Source organism: Notechis scutatus, chromosome 9 (genome assembly GCF_049901735.1).
Source record: "Notechis scutatus isolate UNSWTSFEM ecotype Mainland chromosome 9, rNotScu1.2, whole genome shotgun sequence".
Classification (NCBI taxonomy): Eukaryota; Metazoa; Chordata; class Lepidosauria; order Squamata; family Elapidae; genus Notechis; species Notechis scutatus.
The window spans coordinates 20,642,177-20,665,245 of record NC_142017.1 but is presented as its reverse complement, the minus strand read 5'-3'; the positions used below and the strand labels follow the sequence as shown (position 1 = coordinate 20,665,245).

Here is a 23,069-nt window from a genome sequence, read left to right as displayed (position 1 = left end):
ATTTTGTTGTATACATGATGTACAATGACAATAAAGGCGCTGAACCTTTTTTCAAAAGTAGGGAATGATGGCTACCTGTCCAGAAGATTCAGAACACCAAACAGAATGCAAAGTACCTGGATTCAAGCCAGGATTCATTATGCACAAATGTTTCCACTTCAAACACTCTTGGGCAAGGGAAGAGATCCCTTTAGGTGTTATCCATCAACAAGCAACATAGCTCAATTTTGGAATGGAGCTGGAAGGGACCTTGGAGGTCTGCTAATCCAGGGGTCGCCAAACTTTTGGACCTTAGGGACCACCAAACTCATAATTTTAAATCCCGCGGACCAGAGACCCTGGGAAAATCCCCCAAAAAGTCTGCAGGAAAATTCCCCACCCCGTCGTTTTCCTACCGATCGATCATTCTTTATTTGGGATCGCAGGATACCGTCTCTAGCTCCATTCTCGGGGAGAGAGAGAGAGAGAGAGAGACACTTTTGGCTTCATGCAAGGAAAACAGCAGAAGCAGCAGAAGTTTTTCTCTCTCTCCCCCAAACTCCGCCAGAATGGCACAGCCTCTTGGGACAGGATGCCTTGCAGGGTCCCAAATACTCATTTCTAGCGGAGTTTGGGGGAGAGAAAGAAAGACTTACTGCTTTCTTTGTGTGCAGCCAAAAGCAGAAGAAGCGGAAAGAAGCAGCCCGGTGGCCAGGCGAGGCATGTTGGGCAAGTGGGGCAAGTTCCCCTCTCCACCCTTTCCCCGCTCCCCTCACTACCTCGTGTTGTTCGCAATGCAAGCAACGTAAGCCTTGGGTTCCCGTGGTCCATGTGGGCGGCACAGCCTTGTGTTCCTGCGTAGCCTGGGGAGACATTTCTCTGCGGATCACCAAAATTTTCTCGCGGACTACCAGTGATCCCTGGCCCACTGGTTGGCGACCACTGTTCTAGTCCAGGGGTCTCTAACCTTGGCAACTTTAAGCCTGGCGGACTTCAACTCCCAGAAGCAAAGCTGGCTGGGGAATTCTGGGAGTTGAAGTCCACCAGGCTTAAAGGGTTGGAGACTCCTGTTCTAGTCCAACCCCCTGCTAAAGCAGGGGACCCTGTACCATTTCAGGCAAGTAGCTGTACAGCCTCTTCTTTAAAGACCTCCAGATTTTGCAGGCTCTTCTTCTGTTTCTGCCTGCCAGTAAATCTTGTGCACCAATAGATTATATCTGCTTCTTTAGCCTGTCTCTCATTCCCCCACCCCCATGGATCCTTGACAGTTGTCTCTGGAAACATATGCACTCAATCACAGTAAGATTCATGCATCAGGAGACAGCAAAATTTTTAAGATGAGATTTTAACTGATGATAAAAAATGAAACAAGAGGCGGTTTATATTTTGTGCCACATCAAAATATGTGCTGACCATGGTTTAATTAAACTACAAATGGCAAGTCATGCTAAGTTTTACACTATGGTTTGTAAGCTATCCTGATGGAATTGATAAATCATACAAGCTACGAAGCAGAAAACCCGACTGTGGGTGACACTTGTAATTATGGTTTGTCCTCTCCAAAAATTTATCTCCTGAGGTTGTTGCAAAGATAAAATCAAGAGTGAGATGAAGAAATATTGTTCTTCGCAGCAGAACATAAATGTGCTAAAGGCAAAAATGTAACCGCAACTGTTTTCAAGGTTATTCAATACATCTTTGGTCCAAAACTAACTTTCACCATGTTTTATTAAGGCTTTATTATCTGATGCATCCTGTAATGGAGGCTGTATGTAGTCCTCGACTTACAACCACAATTGAGCCCCAAATTGTTATCGCTAAGTGAAACATTTCAGCGAATTTTGCCCCATTTTACAGCCTTCCCTGCCACAGTTGTTAAGTGAATCACGGCGATTGTTAAATTAGTAGCCCAGTTGTTAAGTGAATCTGGCTTCCCCGTTGACTTTGCTTGTCCGAAGGTTGCCAAAAGGGATCACATGGTCCCCAGACACTGCAACCGTCGTAAGTATGAGTCCATTGCCAAGCATCTGAATTTTGATCATGCCACCCTGGGGATGTTAAGTGTGAAAAACAGTCATAATAAAATCCCTTTTTTAGTGCCCTGGTAACTTTGAATGGTCCCTGAATGAACTGTAGCAAGTTGCGGCCATATTGGAGGGCACAACCTGCTAACCCATAAACCACCATAAGCCAAGGGGCCTGCATGCCCCCCCCCTCCAGCCCCAAACAGACCCTAGTTTCCACCACACAAGCCAGGATGTGCCATCCCTGCAGTGACCAGGCCAACCGGGCTTCCACCAGCCCTCGGCAAGCTCTAAGTCGGGGCTGCAGAACCTTCAGGCTGCCGCGTTAACGGACAATGCCGGAGACCGTCGGTTAAAGGCCCAACGCCGCCTCAGGGTTCCGCGGCTGGGCAAGCTCGGCAACGGCCGGGGCGGACTGGCCAGCGCGCTCTGCGGGCACAGTAGCCTGGCTGCCGGCCCGGGCGGGGGACACAGGCGCGGCCTCCCTCCCTCCCTCCCGCTCAGCCTCGCTCCATCCCGAGGCGGCAGCGAAGGCGGGCGGAGGGTGGACGTGGGGGTGGGCGGAGAGGAGGAGACGGGGAAGCCGCGGCGCAGGCGCTGTGCGCGGCTCTATTGTCTGGGCTCCGGGCGCCCTCGGGAAGCCCGGCTGGGGACGACGACGCGCCAGCAGCACCAGCCGCGGAGCCTGCCAGGCGGCCCCCGACCGACGCCCGAGCCTCCTCCTCCTCCTCCCCCCGCGGCCGCTCGGCTTGGCCCGGAGGCCGCCGCCGCCTCCCCCGCCGCCTCCTGCCCGGCGCTCGCATGCGGAGCGGCGCCCGGGGAGCCGCGCTCTTCCTCCTCCTCCTCCTCCTCCTCCTTCCGTAGGGCGGGACCCCCGGCTGCCCCCCGCCGTGGATGAGCCCGGGAGGCGCGGCGGGCCGCCCGTTGGGGCGCGGCGGCGGCGGCGGCGCCTGCTGCTGCTCGGAGAGGCGGAGGAGAAGAAGGGGAGCGGGGCCGCTGCCGTTGCTGGCCGCCGCACGATGCCCGGCGCCGCCGGAGGTGGCCTGAGCGCCTAGTGGCCCCGGCGCCCTCGCTTCCTCGCGGGCTGGCATGGGCGGCAAGCAGAGCACGGCGGGCGCCACGGCCGCGGGGCGCTCGCGCGGAGGAGGAGGCGGCGGAGGCGGAGGCCCCTTGGCCGGCGTGGCCAGCGACGACAGTGCGGTGGGGGCGCCGCCGCCGCCGCCCGGGGGAGCCCCGCACTTCGGGCATTACCGCGGCGGGGGCGGCAACGGGGGAAGCGGCGGCGGCGGGAGCTCGGCGATGGGGCTGCGCAGCCGCTCCGTCAGCTCCGTGGCCGGCGTGGGCGTGGGGATGGGCGGCGTGGAGCCGGCCGGCGCTGGCAGCGTCCCTTTCGGCCTGTACGCGGCGGCGGCCTCGGCGGCTAGCAGTGCCACCACCGCCGCTTCGACGGCAACGGCGGCGGCGGCTTCGGGCGACTCGGAGCGGGGTCCAGGCGCGGACTCCACCCCTTACGGCCATGGCAACGGTTACCAGGAGACGGGAGGTGGTCACCACAGAGACGGGATGCTGTACCTGGGCTCCAGGGCCTCGCTGGCCGATGCACTACCTCTGCACCTCGGACCCCGGTGGTTCAGTTCACACAGCGGTGAGTGAATGGCCGGGACTTGGGGGCGCTCTGGGGAGCCTAAAAGTCCAGCCAGGGTTCTGGGTTCGGGTCAGGAGCCAAAGGCCAGGCGGGTGGGGAAGAAACAGCCTTTGACCTCGCAGGAGGCCGGGTAAAATTGCTGGTCAAGGTGTGTAGTGTGGGGGTTAAAAGGCCCTAGTAGCTTCCTTCACACGTGCCAAGGTCGTCCCTGTTCATCTGGGACAGGCTTCTGGGTGCCCACGATGAAGAAAGTTGGGTGAAACCAACCTTTTTCAGTCTTCAGGACATTGTGCATGTCCAGAAAATGGGCAAATACAGTAACCAATTACAGTTTATGAAGCCAACAATTGTGTGTTGTAAAAGGTCCTTCTGGTATTCAGAGACAAAAACCATGGGCTAGGAACCAGTTTCTTCATTGTCTTCTCATTCTGGGAACCAGTTTCTTCATTGGTCTTCTCTTTCCTACTTAGCAAGTGAGGAAGAAAGCATCCTGAGCTCTGGATTTGGACTAAGCCGGACACAACTTTGTTCTTCATAAATGGCTGGGTAGCGTTTTTGCCTTGTTTATTTCCCTGGTGCATGAAACCAGGGGTCTTGTGCAACTCTTCAGAAAATATTGTGCTCTTGAAGCGACATTCTGGCTAGGTTTGAACCAGAGGCTAGGCTAAAATGTGGCAGTGGCATGATATGTTGTGTGTATCTGGATATGTATGATATGTGAATGTAGGCAATTGGAGTAAACTTCATCTAAAATATTAGCCAAATAGCTCCCTACTCTTCCCAGCTGGGGAAAGAGTAACCAGGGAGTAGAAATAGAAGGTGTGCAAAAACCTTGCCAACTGCTTGTAAATACCTGGAATAGTTTGATTAGTTAGTTCATGGCCTGAAGCCTCCCAGGACGTACTTTCTTTGCTTAATTTTGCTTTAGTTGTTGATTTTAGATCAAGGGCAGGCAATTAATTCTGATGGCCACATCAGAAACTGGGACTGTTGTGGAATGCCAAACCAATAAGGCTGTGAAGGTAGGTAGGCATGCACACACATAGGTAAATTGAAAAAAAAATTACCTTCAAAATAACATCAATCCATGTGAGCCGGACAGCCAAATGTCTGGATGTGGTCAGGGGCTATAAAATGCCGAGGTCTGGCTTAGATGCATCTAAAAGCATCACTATATGGCTCTCCTACGACCCTGGTTCTTTTCTTTTTCCCATTAGTACGGGGCTGAGAAACCAGATCCATTCTCAAGATTTCTGCATTGTAGTTCCCTGTATTCCTACCATTAGCCAAAACCACAATAGAACAGCTTTCGAAGGCACTACATCCTCACTTTTGCTGTTATTAAAACCAGAAAGATTACACAAAAGTATCTTTCCCATTACTTTGTAAGTTGGGGTTGAATAAAAACATTGTCATTCTCTCTGATTTGGTCTCCTTCTGGACAGGTGAATTTCTACTCTCAGAATTCTCATTTGTGGTCCTACAATGGAATTATGGGAGTTGAAGTTCAGATATCTTACAATTGCCACACGATTGAGAAGGACTGGATTGAGCTGGTTTAAGAATGTAGAATTAGGTAAGATTGGCTCTCCTAGATCCCATGGAAAACATTATGAGTTTTAGGGAGTATGGTTTTTTTTCTGGTGAGAGAATGAAAAAAGTTAAGACTGCGGAACATCACATTGGCTTACGGGAAGTAGTATACTCGTTTCTGAGAAGAAGAAAAATGAAGGGGATTTCCCCAGCAAACTCATTAGGAGGAAGTTAACAGAAAAATTATTTCAGGCAGAGAATGGGATAAGATTTTTAGCTTATGCCTCTGGCAGTCAGTTTCTGCAATTGACTGGGGATGCCCCCAAGAGCATGCCTGGAAATGCTGCCAAGAATCTCCATTGGTTGGGTTGCAGGGGGAAAATATACTCAAATTAAACAGTATCTCCAAGCAAAGCAATTTATAACTTAGTTTTGGCAGGAGTTAAAAGAAATAATGCTCTTTTTGCCGGCCAATTGTGCTTCCTTTATCTGTTCAATAGTTGCTTAATTGATTTAACTTTTCAATTACACTGGATTATATCAGCAAATCTGAGATACTGCATCTTATTTTCCCTCAAACTTATTTCCTGCTCTGTTCAGTTCAAGTACGAAGGTTGTGTTTTACTTTCAGTTCTGTATCTTACAATAATTGCATTGGCTGCCCCAAGTTAGCGATGTAAAATTGCTCTGCTGTTGAATTGTTTGTTTCTCCCTCGAGCCGCTCGGAGCATCCAGAGACTGGGATGTGCTTCTGAGTCCTCTTCTTGCAGGCTGAGCTTTAGATGAGGAAACGCTCCGCCCCCTCACGTGGTATCGCGCAGCGTCTCCCCAGTCTTTTGCTCAGCCTCGAAGAGTCAGGCTGTGTTTCAGAGAGCTCCTTGGCTGATCGCACATTTCTTTACTATTACAACCCTCTCGTCTTGATAAGGTTTGCTTTTCCTTCCTCCTCCTGCGCAAAGGGTCTGGACTTAAGGGAAAATTTTCCCCGTCCTTGGGGCAAGGCTGCGGGCTCGCAGCGCGATAGCGCGACCCCCCACCCTTATCTGATCGCTTCGCTGCCTCCGCGTTGCCTCGTGGCACGCGTTTTTCTTTTACTGCTGGATTCCCCCCCACCTTAAACACCGATCGGGAGGGTCATCGCCCCTAGGGCCCTAGGCGCTGTGCTGACCAGCGAAGCCCTCCCTTCCGTCCCGAAGGCGTCCCGACGGTTCAGCTTGCGGCCGCCATTTTGGCTCCGCATCGTGGTCGGGCGCCATTTTGAATTTCTTTAGCTGCGGCGAATTGGAGCCCCAGGCCTTGGGTCAAAGCTTAGCTGCCCATTTCTTCCACCTGGCTGGCCCTTGTATTACTTGTTGGCCTCCCGCAGCCCGTTTTTCGGGGCGAAGTTGCAGCCCCCCCCCTCCGGTTTTATTTTTCTTGTCTGGAGGCCTGCTGCCAGAGGCTCTTCTTCTACCATAGGCCTCAGGTGTTTATTTGACTAATTGGCCTGTACTGAGATATACGAAGTTCTCACTGTTACGGTTACTGTTTAAAAAAAAAAAAAAAAAAATCTATCTATATATATATATACTTAATACATATACAAAAGGAATATATTAAAAAAAAAAAAATAAATAAATATAATTATAATAATAATAACTTTTGTCTTGTACAATAATATTTTTTCGTACATATATAAATATATACGGATAACCTGTATATACTTTTGGTACAAAAGCATAATAAAGATAAAAATCAATCAGAAGGATAAGGAAGAATTATAATTAGAGTATCTATTTTTCTGTACATACTATATTTCTTAGATACCTTACTGTTATCTCTGTACACAACAAATTCCAAAAGGGGGAGAGGGCCAGCTTCACCTTCACCCGGCCTCATCCAGGCCTGATCTGGGCGAGCCAACCGCCTTTGCTAGTAATTGTATCTAACATGGCAGACGACAATCCCTCTAAACGTCCTTCTTTGAAGGCTAAGGCAAAGTCCCACTACTTGCGCAGGCAGGACAAGGAACCTAAGGGCTCTAGACAGGACAAGGAACCTTCCAAGGCCGCCCAACGTGACGCCTTAAGGCGCCACAAAGCGTTGGAAAAAGAGTTTGACCGGCGTTCAAGGGAGTCCCGCTCGGAGCCGTCAATACCTCCTCCTCCAAACCCTTCTACCTCTGCTCAATCTCTCCCCTCAGACCCCTCTTCCCTACCTAGGCGCAGTTCGCTTCAGGGTCTTCCGACCCCCGGACCTCCGACCAGACGGACCCCCGAAGCCACCTTTACTCCCACAGCCGCTGGTCTGCGCCACGATGAACCCTCTACCTCCGAGGTTCCACCTCACATCAGGGCTTGGATGGAATCAGCCATCCGCCAGGGCATAGCAGAGGGACTACAACACATGACAAGATCAGGCTTCTCTCCACGAGCCTCCGAGCACGACTCGATATCTATCAGATCCCTTCCACAACCGGTCCCCCCAGTTGATCAGGTACTCTCTCAGAGGGACAGCCCTCCTCCGATTGGGGCCCAGGTGGAGGAGGAAGGGGACTTTGGGGATTTCAGGGAAGAGGAAGAGGATTCCCGGATGGGATCCTCCCGCTACAGTGAACCCCTCTTAGAGGCTGACATCATGGAAGGGGAGATGTCGGAGGACGAGGACCCTTCTCCCGACCAACCCTCCTTTGGGGGGCTGTTTAAACCGCATATGTTCAAGTCCCTCCTCCTTAAGGCCAAGAATGTCTCTGGCCTTCTTTCCCAGCCCGCTGCAGAAACCCCCCCTGTCCCAGAGGGCCCGGAAGACTCCATTTTCACCCAACCAGTGGTGGAAGCTGAGGTCATCCCTTCCCCTCCCATCTTCGTTGATCTGGTAGCGAAGCAACTTACCTCCTCAGGGACCCCTCCCACTCCCTCTAGCCAAGACAAGAGATTCTTTAATCTCGATTCGGCTCTGTCTAACCTCCTGAATATCCCGGAGGTCGATGACCCCATTGTGGGTCTAGCCTCCTCCTCTACCCCTAGTGAGGCCCTAGAGGCCTTGAAACCTGAGGACAGGCGGGCGGAGCAGGCGCTACGCAGGGCTCACCTATCTGACGCCTGGGCCATTAAGTCAGCTACGGCCGCCTCATTTTTCACGAGGTCCTCTATCCGCTGGCTACGTCAGCTCAAGGACCACATCCCTGCTTCCAATCTCAGAGCTCACCAGGATATAGCGAAGTTAGTGGCTGCAGCCGAGTTCTCGGCTGACGCCACTTACCAGTCGGTAAAATTTTCTTCCAGGGCCATCACGTCGCATGTCACGGCTAGACGCATGCTATGGCTCAAACACTGGCAGGCGGACGTAAAGAATAAGGTCAAGCTGGCCACTGCCCCCATTACGGGAGATAAACTGTTTGGCCCAGCTTTGGAACCACTGCTGGTCGAGGGCCGCAGTAAGAGAAAGTATTTGCCCTCCCTTTTTCGAAGGTCGGAGGCCAGGGGCTCTCAGCCCTTTCGGAGGAGCTTTCCACGCCCCTTCTACCAACCCCCCTTCCCGCCCAGATATCCTAGACCCCCTTCCTTCCGATCCCAGGACCGCACGGACCCGGGCGACAGATCCAGACGCGGTGGCGGCTACAAGAGACCCTTTCGGGGATCGGGAGGAAGGCCCTACCGCAGAAGGTAGAGCCTCTTCCTCCCCCCCCGTTGGCGGCCGCCTCAGCCACTTCGCCGCCCAATGGGACATATCCACTTCCGATGCATGGGTTAGGGACACAATCAGGTTTGGCCTCGCCCTGGAGTTCAGGTCCGCTCCCCCTGATTGTTTCTTCCCCTCCCCCTCCTCAAGGGACCCCTCCAAACGTGCACTAATGGATGCAGCCATCCATCATCTTCTTGACATCCAGGCCATTCAACCTGTCCCTCCGGATCAGAGAGGAAAGGGGTTTTACTCCCATCTCTTTGTGGTGCCCAAACACTCTGGGGGTTGGAGAGCCATCCTGGACTTGAAACGGCTCAACCGTCACCTTATCCAGCGTAGATTCAAAATGCACACTTTGCAATCAATTCTTTTAGGCACCAGGCGGGGAGACTGGTTATCTTCCATAGATCTTTCGGAGGCATACCTCCATATTCCAATCAGGCCTTCCCATTTCAAATTCCTCAGGTTCTGTCACAATAGCCTTCATTATCAATACGTGGCCCTTCCCTTTGGACTGGCCTCGGCCCCCCGGACCTTCACCAAGGTCCTGGCGGCTCTGGCGGCTCATCTCAGGAGCGTTCCTGTCCGCCTCCACTGCTACTTGGACGATATCCTTATTCTATCCCCGTCCAAATCCCAGGCAGTCAGGGATACCAGGGTCACTCTCTCCACCTTACAGGCACACGGGTTCCTAGTCAATTGGCAAAAGAGCCAACTTACCCCTTCCACCCGAATCAACCACTTGGGCGCCATAATTGATTCGGTTTCTCAAAGAGTTTTCCTCTCCCAGGAGAGGTTCCTTGCATTCAGGCCCTGGTCAAACAGATCAGGCGTTCAAGGAGGGTGGCCTTACTGGACCTCTCTAAATTGTTGGGCAAAATGGTGTCATGCATCTCTATTATTCCCTGGGCCCGTCTACACAGCAGATCCCTCCAGTGGTTCCTGCTCCCATTCCAACGATCCGGAAGAAGCAACTCGAAGGCCAGAGTCAGGGTCCCTCCAAGGGTCCTCACGTCTCTTCTATGGTGGACCAATCCCGCCATCAACAGAGGCCATCTCTTCGCGGAACCTCAACGACTCACCGTCACTACGGACGCAAGCCTGTCCGGTTGGGGCGCTCATCTCGACTCGCTCTCGGCTCAGGGCAGATGGTCGCCGTCCGAGCAAAGGTGCAGCATCAATTGGCTAGAGCTTCACGCTGTCCATCTGGCCCTGCGCAGTTTTCCTCAGATCCGCAAACATCACGTCCTCGTTCTCACGGACAACGTCACGGCCAAGGCCCATATCAACAGGCAAGGAGGCACCCAGTCCATCCAGCTAATGAGGGAAGCCGAGCGCCTTTGCCGCTGGGCAGAATCCAACCTCCTATCACTAAAGGCCGAACACATCTCCGGAGTAGACAATACTCAGGCGGACTGGCTGAGCAGGGCCACGGTGGACCAGGCAGAATGGCGTCTCCATCCATCCCTGTTCGAGGAAGCGTCCAGAATATTCGGCCTTCCGGTGGTGGATCTCTTCGCCTCCCCGTCCAACACTCAGCTTCCACGGTTCTTCTCCCGGTATCCATCTCACCGGTCGGAGAATCACAATGCTCTGCGCTGCCCATGGCCCCCAGGGCTACTATATGCCTTCCCTCCGCTCCCGTTAGTTCCCAGAGTAATACAGAAACTTCTTCAGGAGAGGGCAGACCTTCTCCTGGTGGCTCCCTATTGGCCCAGGCGACCGTGGTTTGCGGATCTCCGCAATTTATCGGTAGCGCCCCCATGGAGGATCCCCCCGGACAGGGTCTCCCTCTCTCAGGGGCCCCTTCTGCATCCGGAGCCTCAATGGCTCCAGTTAGCCGTCTGGAGGTTGAGCGGATCCGTCTGACTAGTGAGAATCTCTCGAGTCAAGTCATCGACACTATTTTGGCCGCTAGGCGACCTTCCACTACACGAATTTACGATGCCACTTGGAAGGGGTTCTGCAAGTGGTGTAGCGGGTCTCAGATTGATCCCCTCTCTCCCTCAGTGGCTCAGATCCTAGATTTTCTTCAGGAAGGCCTCCGTAAAGGGCTCGCACCTAACACCCTGAGACGACAAGTTTCTGCCCTCTCAACCGTGGTCTCCTGTGATAACTACGGTTCCCTTTCTCATCACCCCCGAATTAGATCTTTCCTTAGGGGCGCCACCAACCTGTGCCCTCCCACTGTTCACAGGTTCCCCACATGGGACCTCAACAAGGTCCTCGTTTCTCTCACACGTTCCCCGTTCGAACCCTTGAGAGACTCATCCCTTCAGTTTCTCACCTTTAAGGTAGTTTTTCTAGTAGCTATTACTTCTGCTCGTCGAGTTTCGGAAATAGCAGCTTTGTCAGTTAGGAGCGATCTATGTGTATTCCACGCTGATCGGGTGGTCCTTCGTCCTGACCCCACATTCCTACCCAAAGTTAACTCTCCCTTCCATAGGTCACAGGAACTGGTTCTACCAAATTTTTGCCCTAGGCCCTCCAGGGGCAGGGAGGTCCTCTGGCACACCCTAGATGTTAGAAGGGCCTTGCGTATATATATTAAGCGCACTCAACCCATGCGAAGGTCGGAATCCCTCTTCCTATCCTTTCAACCCAGGTCACTGGGGCTTAAGGTTTCTCCTTCCACCATCAGTCGCTGGATCAGGGCTACTATTGCGAGGTGCTACCTTTCCCATTCTCTGCCCGCTCCGGGTGGAATAACCGCCCATTCCACCAGAAGTGCAGCCACCTCGGCGGCCTGGGCCACGCAAGCCCCCATCGCTGACATTTGTCGGGCAGCCACCTGGGCCTCTCCGTCCCCGTTTATCAGACATTATAAAATAGATACGTACGCCTCAGCGGAGGCCTCTTTTGGCCGACGGGTCTTACAGAGGGTCATCAGTGATCCGGAGGGGCCTTCGGGCCAGACGGAGTCCCACCCGTAGGACAGCCCAGCTTTGGTATGTCCCAGTCTCTGGATGCTCCGAGCGGCTCGAGGAGAATGGGCGTTGGTTCTTACCTGATACGCCCCTTCTCGGCGAGCCGCGAGGAGCATCCAGCCCACCCTAATTTCTCCGTCTGGTGGGGAATCTTGCTTCAGCCAAGGAGCCAATAGTAGATTAGATAGAATTAATAACCTCTCTTCTCGTTATCGCAAAAAACTGGGGAGACGCTGCGCGATACCACGTGAGGGGGCGGAGCGTTTCCTCATCTAAAGCTCAGCCTGCAAGAAGAGGACTCAGAAGCACATCCCAGTCTCTGGATGCTCCTCGCGGCTCGCCGAGAAGGGCGTATCAGGTAAGAACCAACGCCCAATTCCTTGTAGGGATTTCTGTATTTTGATTTTGCTCAGCTTTCCTTTTTACTTAGATGGAGTAGACATCTTGTGTGCATATTTGTGTGTGTACTGTGTTCATGTGTATATTGTGTAATGTGATAGGGTATTTCATGCCAGTTATATTCAGTTTAGCTTTGAAGATACAGTGCACTGAAGTGAGCTTTCACATCAAACTAAGGCAAACCAGTAGATATAAAAATCTTTTGCACAGGTTGCAAAACCGTTTTTTTGTCCAATTCACTAGGATTTCCATCTTAACCCAAGTCATAAGTCTACACTGACAAACCAATATGGATGTTTACATTTCTAACACTTCTAATTCAGTTGATTGCATTTTCAGATCAATTTTATAAAACGTTTTGGATGGATTTGTACAAATAAACCCAGTTAGCAATTCTTCAAGCCTCCTTGACTTCAGTTTTACCTACCATGCTGAAGAGGTGGTTTGTCTTCTGGAATTTTGAATTTTGTTCCAGCTGCTTCTCCTGTCTACTTTGTGTTTCACTTACTCCCACCTACACAGGCGCAGCATTGCTACCATAACTTTGACTCAGAATGATGCACCGCTTCAATATTGATTGATGCATTTTGAGGCTAATGTTCTTCAAGCTAACCTCCAACGGTAAATCCTGTTTGGTTTGCAAAATTATTGGTTACTGATGTGGTGCCTTCGTCCCTTGACACTGTGATGGTGACTCTGGTAGTACTAATTAAAAATCCATGTCTTCAGTGTCCAGATAATTAGGTTAATCATGCAATTAATACATTCCATCAGCCTCCATTTCTCTGAACAGCTGGAGCTTTGCCTGCTTGGCACACACTCCCTGCGTGGCAACCCTCTAGATGTCTTCTTCGGGAGCGGACTTATTTTTCTCCAAGGGGAAGTGAAAAAGGCCTGTGAAGGTCACAGCACAAGTGATCAGAACTCCTTGATAATAATGCTTATCTTGCACAGGCGCTTGTCTGTAGGTTCTTAAAGAATAAGGCAGTGTGGGAAAAAGGCTTCATTTTGCAATTAAACAGCAAGCAAAATTGTATGTGGCCTTTGGCCAGGTTAGCCTCCATGAATCTGGTTATGAGCTCCCCTAATGTTGGTTTAATTCCTTCCTTCTCTGGAAACTTAGATGAGACCCTCCAGAGCAGGGGTATGAAACTCGATTTCATTGCGGGCCGCATCAGGGTTGTGTTTGACCTCAGGGGGCTGGGGGGGGACGTGGCCAGAGTGGGCATGACCAGCTTGACGTCACTCATGTGACCAGAGTGGGCATGACCAGCTCGACGTCACTCGTGTGATCAAAGCCCCCTTTTGCTAGCAGTTTGTTTTGCTAGCACTCTGCCAGCGAAAATGGAGCTCGTGAGGGCCATGCACGGCCCTCCTGGGCTCCGTTTTCATCTGCGATGGCCTCCTACAGCCCTCCGCCAGCAAAAACGGAGCCTGGGAGGGGCCACAGGCGACCCTCACAAGCTCCATTTTAACTGGCAGAGGCACCGTGGGCCAGTCCTTCACTGTTTCCAGGGCAGCCCCCTGGGCCAGATCTAAACACCCCATGCCAGATCCAGCCCGTGGGCCTCAAGTTTGACACCCCTGCTCCAGACTAAGATATAGTCAGAAAGTCAAGATCCCAGCCCCACTGGTTGCCTCCTGGGCTGGGCTGGGCTTGAGCACTTTTAAAGCCCAGGCTTGGACCAAAAGGGCTTCGCATATTTGTTTTCCTTCTTTTTAGCTGCTTAAGGAACTACAGACTTGGTGGTTATGGCGACCCCCTCAAGAACGCCCTCCCTCCTGCCAGTAAAAGTAGCCTGCAAATTCATATCTAGCAGCCTACGCATACGTAATCTTAGCCCTTCGGGGCCAGAGGGATAGAAACCCCAAATTATGCTAAGCTTCCACAGAAATCTCTTACTCCCTTGAACTCTGGCAGGTTGTTATTTATAAGCCCGCCCAAAGTGTCTCCCAAAGGTTTGGTGTTATTACTAAGGCGGAAGTTGAGACAGGTGTGATTTCAGCTTGTTTTTAGTGAGGTTGGCTGTGCAGAGGCTCCCAGCTGCTCTGCCTTCTTGGTCTGGTTGCATCCTTTGGGTTGGAGAAGATTATTCGTCTGTTGAATTTATTTGCTGCCGCGGAGGCAGCTTTCAATAACGAAAAGGAATAGAACGAAAGGAGCGTAAATAGAGCCAAAGTAAAATAACAGAGCAATAAAATAAACAATAACAAAGAGAATGGCAATGAGAATATGTACGCTAACATATGATAACAAAAGATGGAAGAGTTGAGTGCAAGGGAGGGCGAGAGTGCCATCAATCCAGCATCCACCTCCAGCAGGTAACAGCCCCCCCCCCCAATTTGGTCACCAGGTCACCAGCAAAGCCAGGTCTTCAGGCTCTTGTGGACACAAGGTGTCCTCTGTCCTCTCTGAGCTTTGCTTGTTTTCTTCCATATTTTTTGTGTGGATATGACACATGTGCTTCTCTGGCGCAGCATCCAGTGCTCTTACACAACAACAGCCCCTTGACATTTGTGGGCTTCAGGAACCTCTTGCTGGGAATTCTTGAGCAGCCCTTCCACTTGTGCCAAGACCTTTCCCTGGGAGCCAAAGACCTTTTCCTTGCAAGCCTCGCAGTGTTGACAAGGAATAAGCAACAGAGGAATAAGCAACAATAAGGAAACAGTCGTTTTTCTGTTTCTTTTTTTATCCCCCACAAGGGACTTGGGGTGGGTGTGTTTCTTTGGTTTGCTTTTCTTTTCAGGGTGTCATAAGGTACAATGCTTCTTTTTTTTTTTTTAAAGACCATCCCCACAAACATCTACCCTACCCTATTGAACCAATGCATTCAAAGCCAACAATATTCTGTGCTTGTTGGTTAAATTGGAAACAGCCTTTGGTAAGAAGGAGAAGACACTTCTTCAGGGTTCCTGGTTTATGTATTTTGTCGGCCACCCAGAGTTGCCTTTGGCCAGATGGATGGCTATATAAATGTGATTAAATAAATAAAATAAAACATTGAGTGCAGAACCACAGGAGAAAATGTGTTCCTGGTGTTTGGTACAGGTTGGTAGCACCTGGCTGACCTTCTGAACTTAGGGGCTAAATATAGCTCTGGCCTGGTTTTAAATAGATAAGAAAATAGCCTTTAGTCTTGCATACCTCTTTATAGTTCTTTACAGAAAACAAGAATGTTTGGCTTGGAGATGGGATGGGACCTGTAGGCTAGATGGGGAAGTCAAAACACCATTGCTAGGAATCAAACAGTGGTGCGCCCGTGTAGCCATTAGGGTTAGGGTTAGGGTTAGTTAAATTCAGTTCGAGAGAAACTCTTAATGTGCAAGCCTTGCAAATTCAGATAACCAGGATTACATTGGTGGTTCTATCTCAGCTGCCTGGGATTTGGAAGAATGAAGTTGGTTGTAGTTTTCACCCATCATATAGAATCCTAACGTCAGAAGGGATCACTTAGGCTACCAACTTGATCAACTGCACAGCCAACCAGCAACGGCACCAGCCCTCAACCAACCCAGGCAACCTCCCCTAACCAGCACTTCAATGACCCTCAACTGACATGACCCATCCATCACAAGACCCATCACAAGTTGTCATCATGTCACACCTGATGTGACCTACCCATCACAAGACCTACTGACCACACGAAGCCCTTACAAGCAGAAGAACACCAACATTTACATTCCCTAACTTCCACTGAAGATGTCACCTAGCCTGGTAACGAAATGTTCAGAAACCAACCCACAAGCTCGGAGAATGAACCTTCACCCTCACTTGCCAGAGGGATTATGCACAGTGATGGAAAGATTTGGCAATACCGTCATGGTTGGCAATCATAATTTATTTAGATAGTTCCAGCCTTTATTATTTTTACGAATAATTCAAGGCGGCCAACATACCTAGTACACTTTTCCCCACAATATTAGCCTATGAGGTGGATTGCGTTGAGAGAGTGGGACTGGCCCATAGTCACCCAGTCAGCTTTCATGCCCAAGGTGAAACTAGAATTCACCGTCTCCTGGATTCTAGCCTGGTGCTTTCTCTACTAGACCAAAGTCACTCTAGTGATGGTAGATCTCTCTTGATTAGAGAAAAGGCAACATCCATGCTTATTGCTGACTGGAAATCCCCTAAGGGCTTTTTATATAAGAAGGCAAATATTTTTTACATAAAACAGGAAAAATGAACGTATTATGATTTATGGTTTTGATGACTAGATAGAAAGAAAAGAATCATAATATAACTCTAGAGAAAGGGGTAAATCTACAATAGTGCTTAGAACTGCTGTAAAGACATTCAGAAGCCACTTCATTATATCTTGTTTTGTTCTTTTCTATTTTAATTTTACCTTCTTTTCACTTCAGCTTTCTCTTTTCTTTTTTCCATCTTTATTTTAATTTGCATTAATTTTACTCTTGGTTTTTTTTCCAACTCAGTAAAATCATATTATGAAAAAAACTCTTATCAGCATACGCAGCGGCTAAAGGGACATTTGAGGCCATGGAAGAACTCTGCCTCATGGTTGAAAAGCGCCATTGTTCATGCAAAGACAGACAGGCAAATTCAGAGGCTGGCCTGTGAAAGCAGCTAGGTTGGCACTGAGGCAGCCAACGGTGATGAGCTCATTTGGTAGCCCCACATGGACTGTTGGAAGAAAAGTAGAAATAAAGTTGTTGGTTACGGAAAGAGAAGATTTGGTTATAAAGGCAGTAACGCCCATCAACAAGTTAGCAAAACTTTTGAATTTTATGGACAGCTGATTCTTGACTTAAACAACCATCATTGGGACCCAAACTTCTGTTGTGAAGCAAAGTGGTTGTTAAATATGCACAAAATGCCATTTTTTTTGCCATCAATGTTAAGCGAATCACTGCAGTTATTGAGTGAATCACAGGGTCGTGAAGCGAATCCCCCATTGACTGTACTTGTCTGAGGCTGGCTGGGAAGGTCATAAATGGCCATCACATGACTCCGGAATGCTGCAATCGTGGTAAATACAGGTGCTCCTCAACCTACAACAGTTCATTTAATGACCTTTCAAAGTTACAACCTCACTGGAAAAAGTGACTTACGACCATTTTTCCACACTGATCAAAATTCAGACAGTTGGCAGCCGATTCACTTTTATGACGGTTGAAGTGTCCCGGGGTCACATGATTCCCTTTTGCAACCTTCTGATGAGCAAAGTCGATGGAGAAACCTGATTCACTTCACAATCATGTAATCCAGGGGTCTCCAACCTTGGCAACTTTAAGACTTGTGGACTTCAACTCCCAGAGTTCCTCAGCCAGCTGGCTGAGGAACTCTGGGAGTTGAAGTCCACAAGTCTTAAAGTTGCCAAGGTTGAAGACCCTGAATTGTAATCAACTTAAGCAGCTGTCATGATTCACTCAACAATGGTTGTAAGAAAGGTCACAAAATGAGGCAAAATTCAATGCACAACTGTCTGGCTTCGCAACATAAATTTTGGGCTCAACTGTGGTTGTAAGTCAAGGGCTACCTGACCATGCAGGTTGTGCCTGGATTTTGATTACGTGATGGTGAGGTCGCTGTGACAGTCCTAAGGGTTGCTGGCCCTGCCATTGTGACTTTAAACGGTTGCTAAACGAATAATTGTATGTAGAGGGCTTACAAGGTCTGGTTTATTGAAAAGAAATGTTTGTTGCCAGCAAATGAAAGGCTGCCACAAAGAGGAGGGGGTCAAATTATTCTCCAAAGCCCATGAAGGCAGGACAAGAAACAATGGATGGAAACTAATCAAGGAGAGAAGCAATTTAAAACTAAGGAGAAATTTCCTGACAGAACAATTAACCAGGGGAACAGAAGTTGCCTTCAGAAATTGTGGGTGCTTCATCACTGGAGGTTTTTAAGAAGAGACTGGACAGCCACTTGTCTGAAATGGTGTAGGGGCTGGACTAGAAGACCTCCAAGGTCCCTTCCAACATTGTCATACTAAGTCTAAGTAAAATCTGGCAAGGCTGGACTAGAAGACCTCCCAGGTCCCTTCTAGCTCTATTCTGATTCTAAAATCCCAGGAAGGATTAGGGCTGGCAAATTAGGCTTGGATTAGGTATATGCCTGGTATAATGATGCCTTCTCTTGTTTTGAGAAGTGGCATATTTGTTGCACCGGGTAACTGGTGTCACCCCACAGGAGGTGCCATGCGCTCAGCATGGATGAGTGGCAGGAAGCCGCAGATGTATGTATGGTTTAAGGCTTCCTTCTGGAGAGGAAGTGGGCAAACTGCCAGAGATGGTTTACCTGTGTTTGTTACAGCTTGTGAGATGCAGTGGGGTGTTTCTCAGATGTACTTTTAATTCTGCAACTCTTCCTCGCTGTTTTCCTTTTTAAACGTCTTTGAAATTCACACTCCTCCTCCATTTGAGTGGCTTCATGTGGGGTTCCCCATGGCGAAGAAAAATGACATCTATCCAAAAAAATACGCCATTTTGGACAGACAGGATTTGTGTTTTTTTCCCCAATGTTGTGATTTTCATATATTTCTGTTTATTCTAGCACCAAGAGCCTGTGACAAAACTTCAGGGTTGTTTGTGACTCCTGAAAACTTTGGGCGCAACTGCCTGTGACTTTCCAGTTGCTGCCAAATTGTAGCTTTAATGCACCAGAATAATTTTATGCTCTATTTCAGTGCTTTTCAACCTTGGCCACTTTAAACTGTGTAGACTTTCAACTTGCAGAATTCTGGCTGGGGAATTCTGGGAGTTGAAGTTGCACAATTTAAAGCGATCAAAGTTGAGAAACACTGCTCTATTTTAACTACACATTTACAGATTACAGATTATCAGAGTTGGAAGGGACCTTGTAGGTCATCTAGTTCAACCCCCCACCCAAGCAGGAGACCGTACACCATTTCTGACAAATGCCAGTCCAGTCTCTTTTTGAAAGTCTCCAGCGATGAAGCTCATAAAAACTTCTGAAGACAATTTCTGTTCCATTGTTTGTTTGCTCTCGCTGTCAGAAAGTTTCTCCTTATTTCCAGGTTAAATCTCTCCTTCAGTTTCCATCCATTGTTCCTTGTCTGGCCTTTGGGTGCCTTCCTTCTCCTCTCTGGGGCATCTCCTCAAATATTGGAAGACTGCTCTCATGTGTCCCCTGGTCCTTCTCTTCCCTAGACTAGCCATGGCCACTTCCTGCAACAGTTCATTGTATGTTTTAGCCTCCATTCCCCTCATCATCGTGGTTGCTCTTGTCTTTACTATTTCTAGGATCTCAACATCTTTTTTATAGGGTGGGGACCAAAACCGGATGCAGTAGTCTAGGTGTGGTCTTACTAAGGTGTGGTCTTATATGAACATATAGCAAAAGTTTTGGTGTTCATCCTGACCCCACCTACTATTTTGGGTCTATTGAGGGTTAAGATAACACATCACAAAATCATTTTGCTCATCTTCCTTCGTGCTTGACCCGCGAAGAGCTTTATTTTGAATTAAAACTTCACCTCTGCTGCGATGAATCCAGAAGAATTCTAAACCCAGGGAAATGTATTTGGAAACTCAGAAGACAGCGGCCGTTTGACCTGCGGAACAACAGATTGAAGATCCTAAAGTACAGGCAGCAGACCTCGACTTACAGCAGTTCACTTAGTGACCGTTTGAAGTCACAGCGGTGCTGAAAAAAAGGGACTCATGACCCCTTTTCACACTTAACAACCGTTGCAGCATCCTTGTGGTCACGGGATCAAAATTCAGACTCTTAGCAACTGACTCACATTTATGACGGTCGTAGTGTTCCCGGGCTCAGGCAATGCCCTTTTGCAACCTTCTGACAAGCAGAGCTAATGGGGAAGCCAGATTCACTTAACAACCGAGTTGCTAACTTAACAACTGCAGTGATTCACTTAACAACTGGGGGCCCAAAAAGATGGTAAGATGGGGCAAAATTAAATGTTTCACTTAGCAGCAGAAATTTGGGGCTCAATTGTGGTTGTAAGTTCACGACCACCTGTTTCCTAGTTGGCTCGTAACAAACATCCCAGTTTCAAAGGGGGTGGGAAATCCAGTTCTGTAAATTCAGAAAGTTCTCTGTGCCCTTTTCCATCTTGGTTCCTGTGGAGTCCGATTTGGGTGTCTGGCTCTCTTTTTTCTTCTTCTTCTTCAAAGGAAATGGAATAAAAGGGTGAATTTGATCGCTGGCGAACATGATTTTGCGTGTTTAATATATCTTTGCCTTGTAATAGAATTCTTTATAGGCCAAGTGTGATTGGATGCACAAGGAATTTGTCTTGGTGCAAATGCTCTTGGTGCACATAAAATAAAAGATACATTCGTCAAGAATCATCAGGTACAACGCTTAATAAGAGTCACAGGGTACAAATAAGCAATCAAATCATACTAGGACACAGTCCATATAAATCGTAAGGATACAAGCGACAAAGTTACAGTCATACAGTCACAAGTGGGAGGGGATGGGCGATAAGGAGTGATAAGAAGGTTAATAGTAATAGTAATGCAGACTTTGTAAATAGTTGGACAGTGTTGAGGGATGTTTAGCAGTCATGGCATTCGAGAAAAAACTGTCCTTGTGTCTAGTTGTTCTGGTGTGCAGTGCTCTAGAGCGTCGTTTTAAGGGAAGAAGTTGAAACAGTTTATGTCCGGGATGTGAGGGATCTGTAAATATTTTCACAGCCCCCTTTTTGACCCATACAATATACAGTATGCAGGTCCTTGATGGAAGGCAGGTTGGTAGTAATTGTTTTTTCTGAAGTCCTAATTATCTTCTGATTTCATTCTCTACCAAGATGGTCAGGAAGCTTAGTTTCTACCCACCAATAAACAGAAACTTTGGGGGCCGATGGAGACTTATTTTTTTGGAGAAGATCACATGATGATTCCTTGGGGTTCCGAAACTCCTTATCTGGTCTGCATTATTTCCATTTGTTCAAAAGATTTATCTGTGTGTTTTAGGGCAGAACAGAAAACCGTACGAATTTAGGCACAGGTATGACAAGAGATACACAGTGTACAAACTGCATTTTTGGGTAAGAGAAACCTGACAGTTTAGTATTGTGGAAGAATTAGAACAGTTGCAGGCTTACCATTGCACAGGTAGTCCTCAGCTTACAACAATTTAGTGACCATTCAAAGTTACAATAGCACTGAAAAAAGTGACTTACGACTGTGTTTCAAACTAACAACTGTTGCAGCATCCTCACAGTCACGTGATCCATGTCCCGGGGTCATGTGATTCCCTTTTGAGAACTTCTGATCAACAGGATTCACTTAACAATCGTTTTAGTAACTTCACAAAGATTCACTTACCAACTGTTAAGCAAGAAATCCTGCAAAATGAGGCAAAGACCCACTTTAAATGTTTCACTTAGCCAACAGATATTTTGGGCTCAATTACAGCCGTACGTCAAAGACTACCCGTATAGGCTGGGTTCACCCAGGTGCTTCAATGCGTTATTTACAAGCCTCGTGTTTCCATCTGCTAAACTGAGTCACCTTGGTGAGCTTTGCAATTTAGTGTGTTGTGCAGACGCGCACTGTTTGATTAGTGCACTTTATGGTCCAAATATATACCTAGAGAGACAAGTCGGGATTTGTAGATAAGGCAGTGGGACCCACCTTTCCTCATTCCAACCTTGGTTTCACCATCTCACTAAACAGCAAAGGGGGAGGGTGTTGGTTCATTTATTAAGCTGAGAAGGTCACCCAACTGCATAAGACTCGTGTTACGTCCATGGAAAGTTATACTTCAAACAGATAAAATCCTAACAGGCCTCAGTACCCCAAGGCTGGGGGGAAATACAGGTGGTCCTTGAATTACAATGATCATTTGAACATGAGCCAGCCGTGTGCAGCAGCAGCCAAAAAAAGCTAATGCAGTCCTGGGTTGTAAAAACAGAGGCATAGAATCAAGATCACGTGAAGTATTAGTGCCGCTTTACAAAACCCTCCTACTAAGACCACACCTGGAAGACTGCAACCAGTTTTGGTCACCATATTACAAAAAAGATGTTGAGACTTTGGAAAAAATTCAGAGAAGAGCAACTAAGACGATCAAAGGCCTGGAGACTGAAACATAGGAAGAAACGGTTGCAGGACCTGGATATGGCCAGTTTGGAGAAAAGAAGGACTAGGGGTGACCTGATCGCAGTCTTCCAGTATTTGAGGGGCTGCCACAAAGAAGAGGGAGTCAACTTAGTCTCCAAAGCACTGGAGGGCAAGACCAAAAACAACGGATAGAAATTAATCAAGGAGAGAAGCAACCGGGAATGAAGGAGAAACTGCCTAACAATGAGGACAATTAACCAGTGGAACAGCTGGCCACCAGAAATCATGGGCATCCCATCAGTGGAGGTTGTTAAGAAGAGACTGGACAGTCCTTGTCTGAGATTGCATAGGTTCTCCTGCTTGAGCAGGGGGCTGGACTAGAAGACCTCCAAGGTCCCTTCCAGTTCTTGTTCTATTCTATTCTGCAACAGTTCATTTAGTGACCATTCAAAGTTACAACAGTCACTGTAAAAAGTGACTTATGACTGTTTTTCACACTTATGACCGTTGTAGCATCCCCATGGTCGCATGATTTACATTTGGATGCTTGACAGCTGATTCATATTTATGACGGTTGCAGCATCCTAGAGTCATGTGTTCACCTTTTGCGTCCTTCCGACAAGCAGAGCCAATGGGGAAGCCAGGTTCACTTAACAGTCATGTCACTAACTTAACAATTGCAGTGTTCCACTTAAGAAGGCTGGCAAACAAAGGTTGTAAAATGGAGCAAAATTCACTTAGCAACAGAAATGTTGAGCTAAATTGTGGTCATAAGTCGAGGATTACCCATAGCCACATTTTCTTAAGAGCCTTCTTAAATTCACCCTCGGGGGGGTGGGGTGGGAAGGATGGATTAAGGTTTGTTTTGTGACTGGTATCATGACC

The 23,069-nt window shown here is 48.6% G+C and overlaps 1 protein-coding gene across 1 annotated transcript in view; it reads left to right on the top strand.

Moving 5' to 3' along the window:
• The first annotated feature begins 2,561 nt into the window (after positions 1-2,561).
• ZNRF1 (zinc and ring finger 1) overlaps positions 2,562-23,069 on the top strand; it is a 51,156-nt gene continuing 30,648 nt past the window's right edge. The window contains exon 1 of the mRNA XM_087971771.1: positions 2,562-3,648. Coding sequence (XP_087827897.1) covers positions 3,093-3,648 — 556 coding nt within the window. The 5' untranslated portion in view covers positions 2,562-3,092. The remainder of the gene's footprint in view (positions 3,649-23,069) is intronic.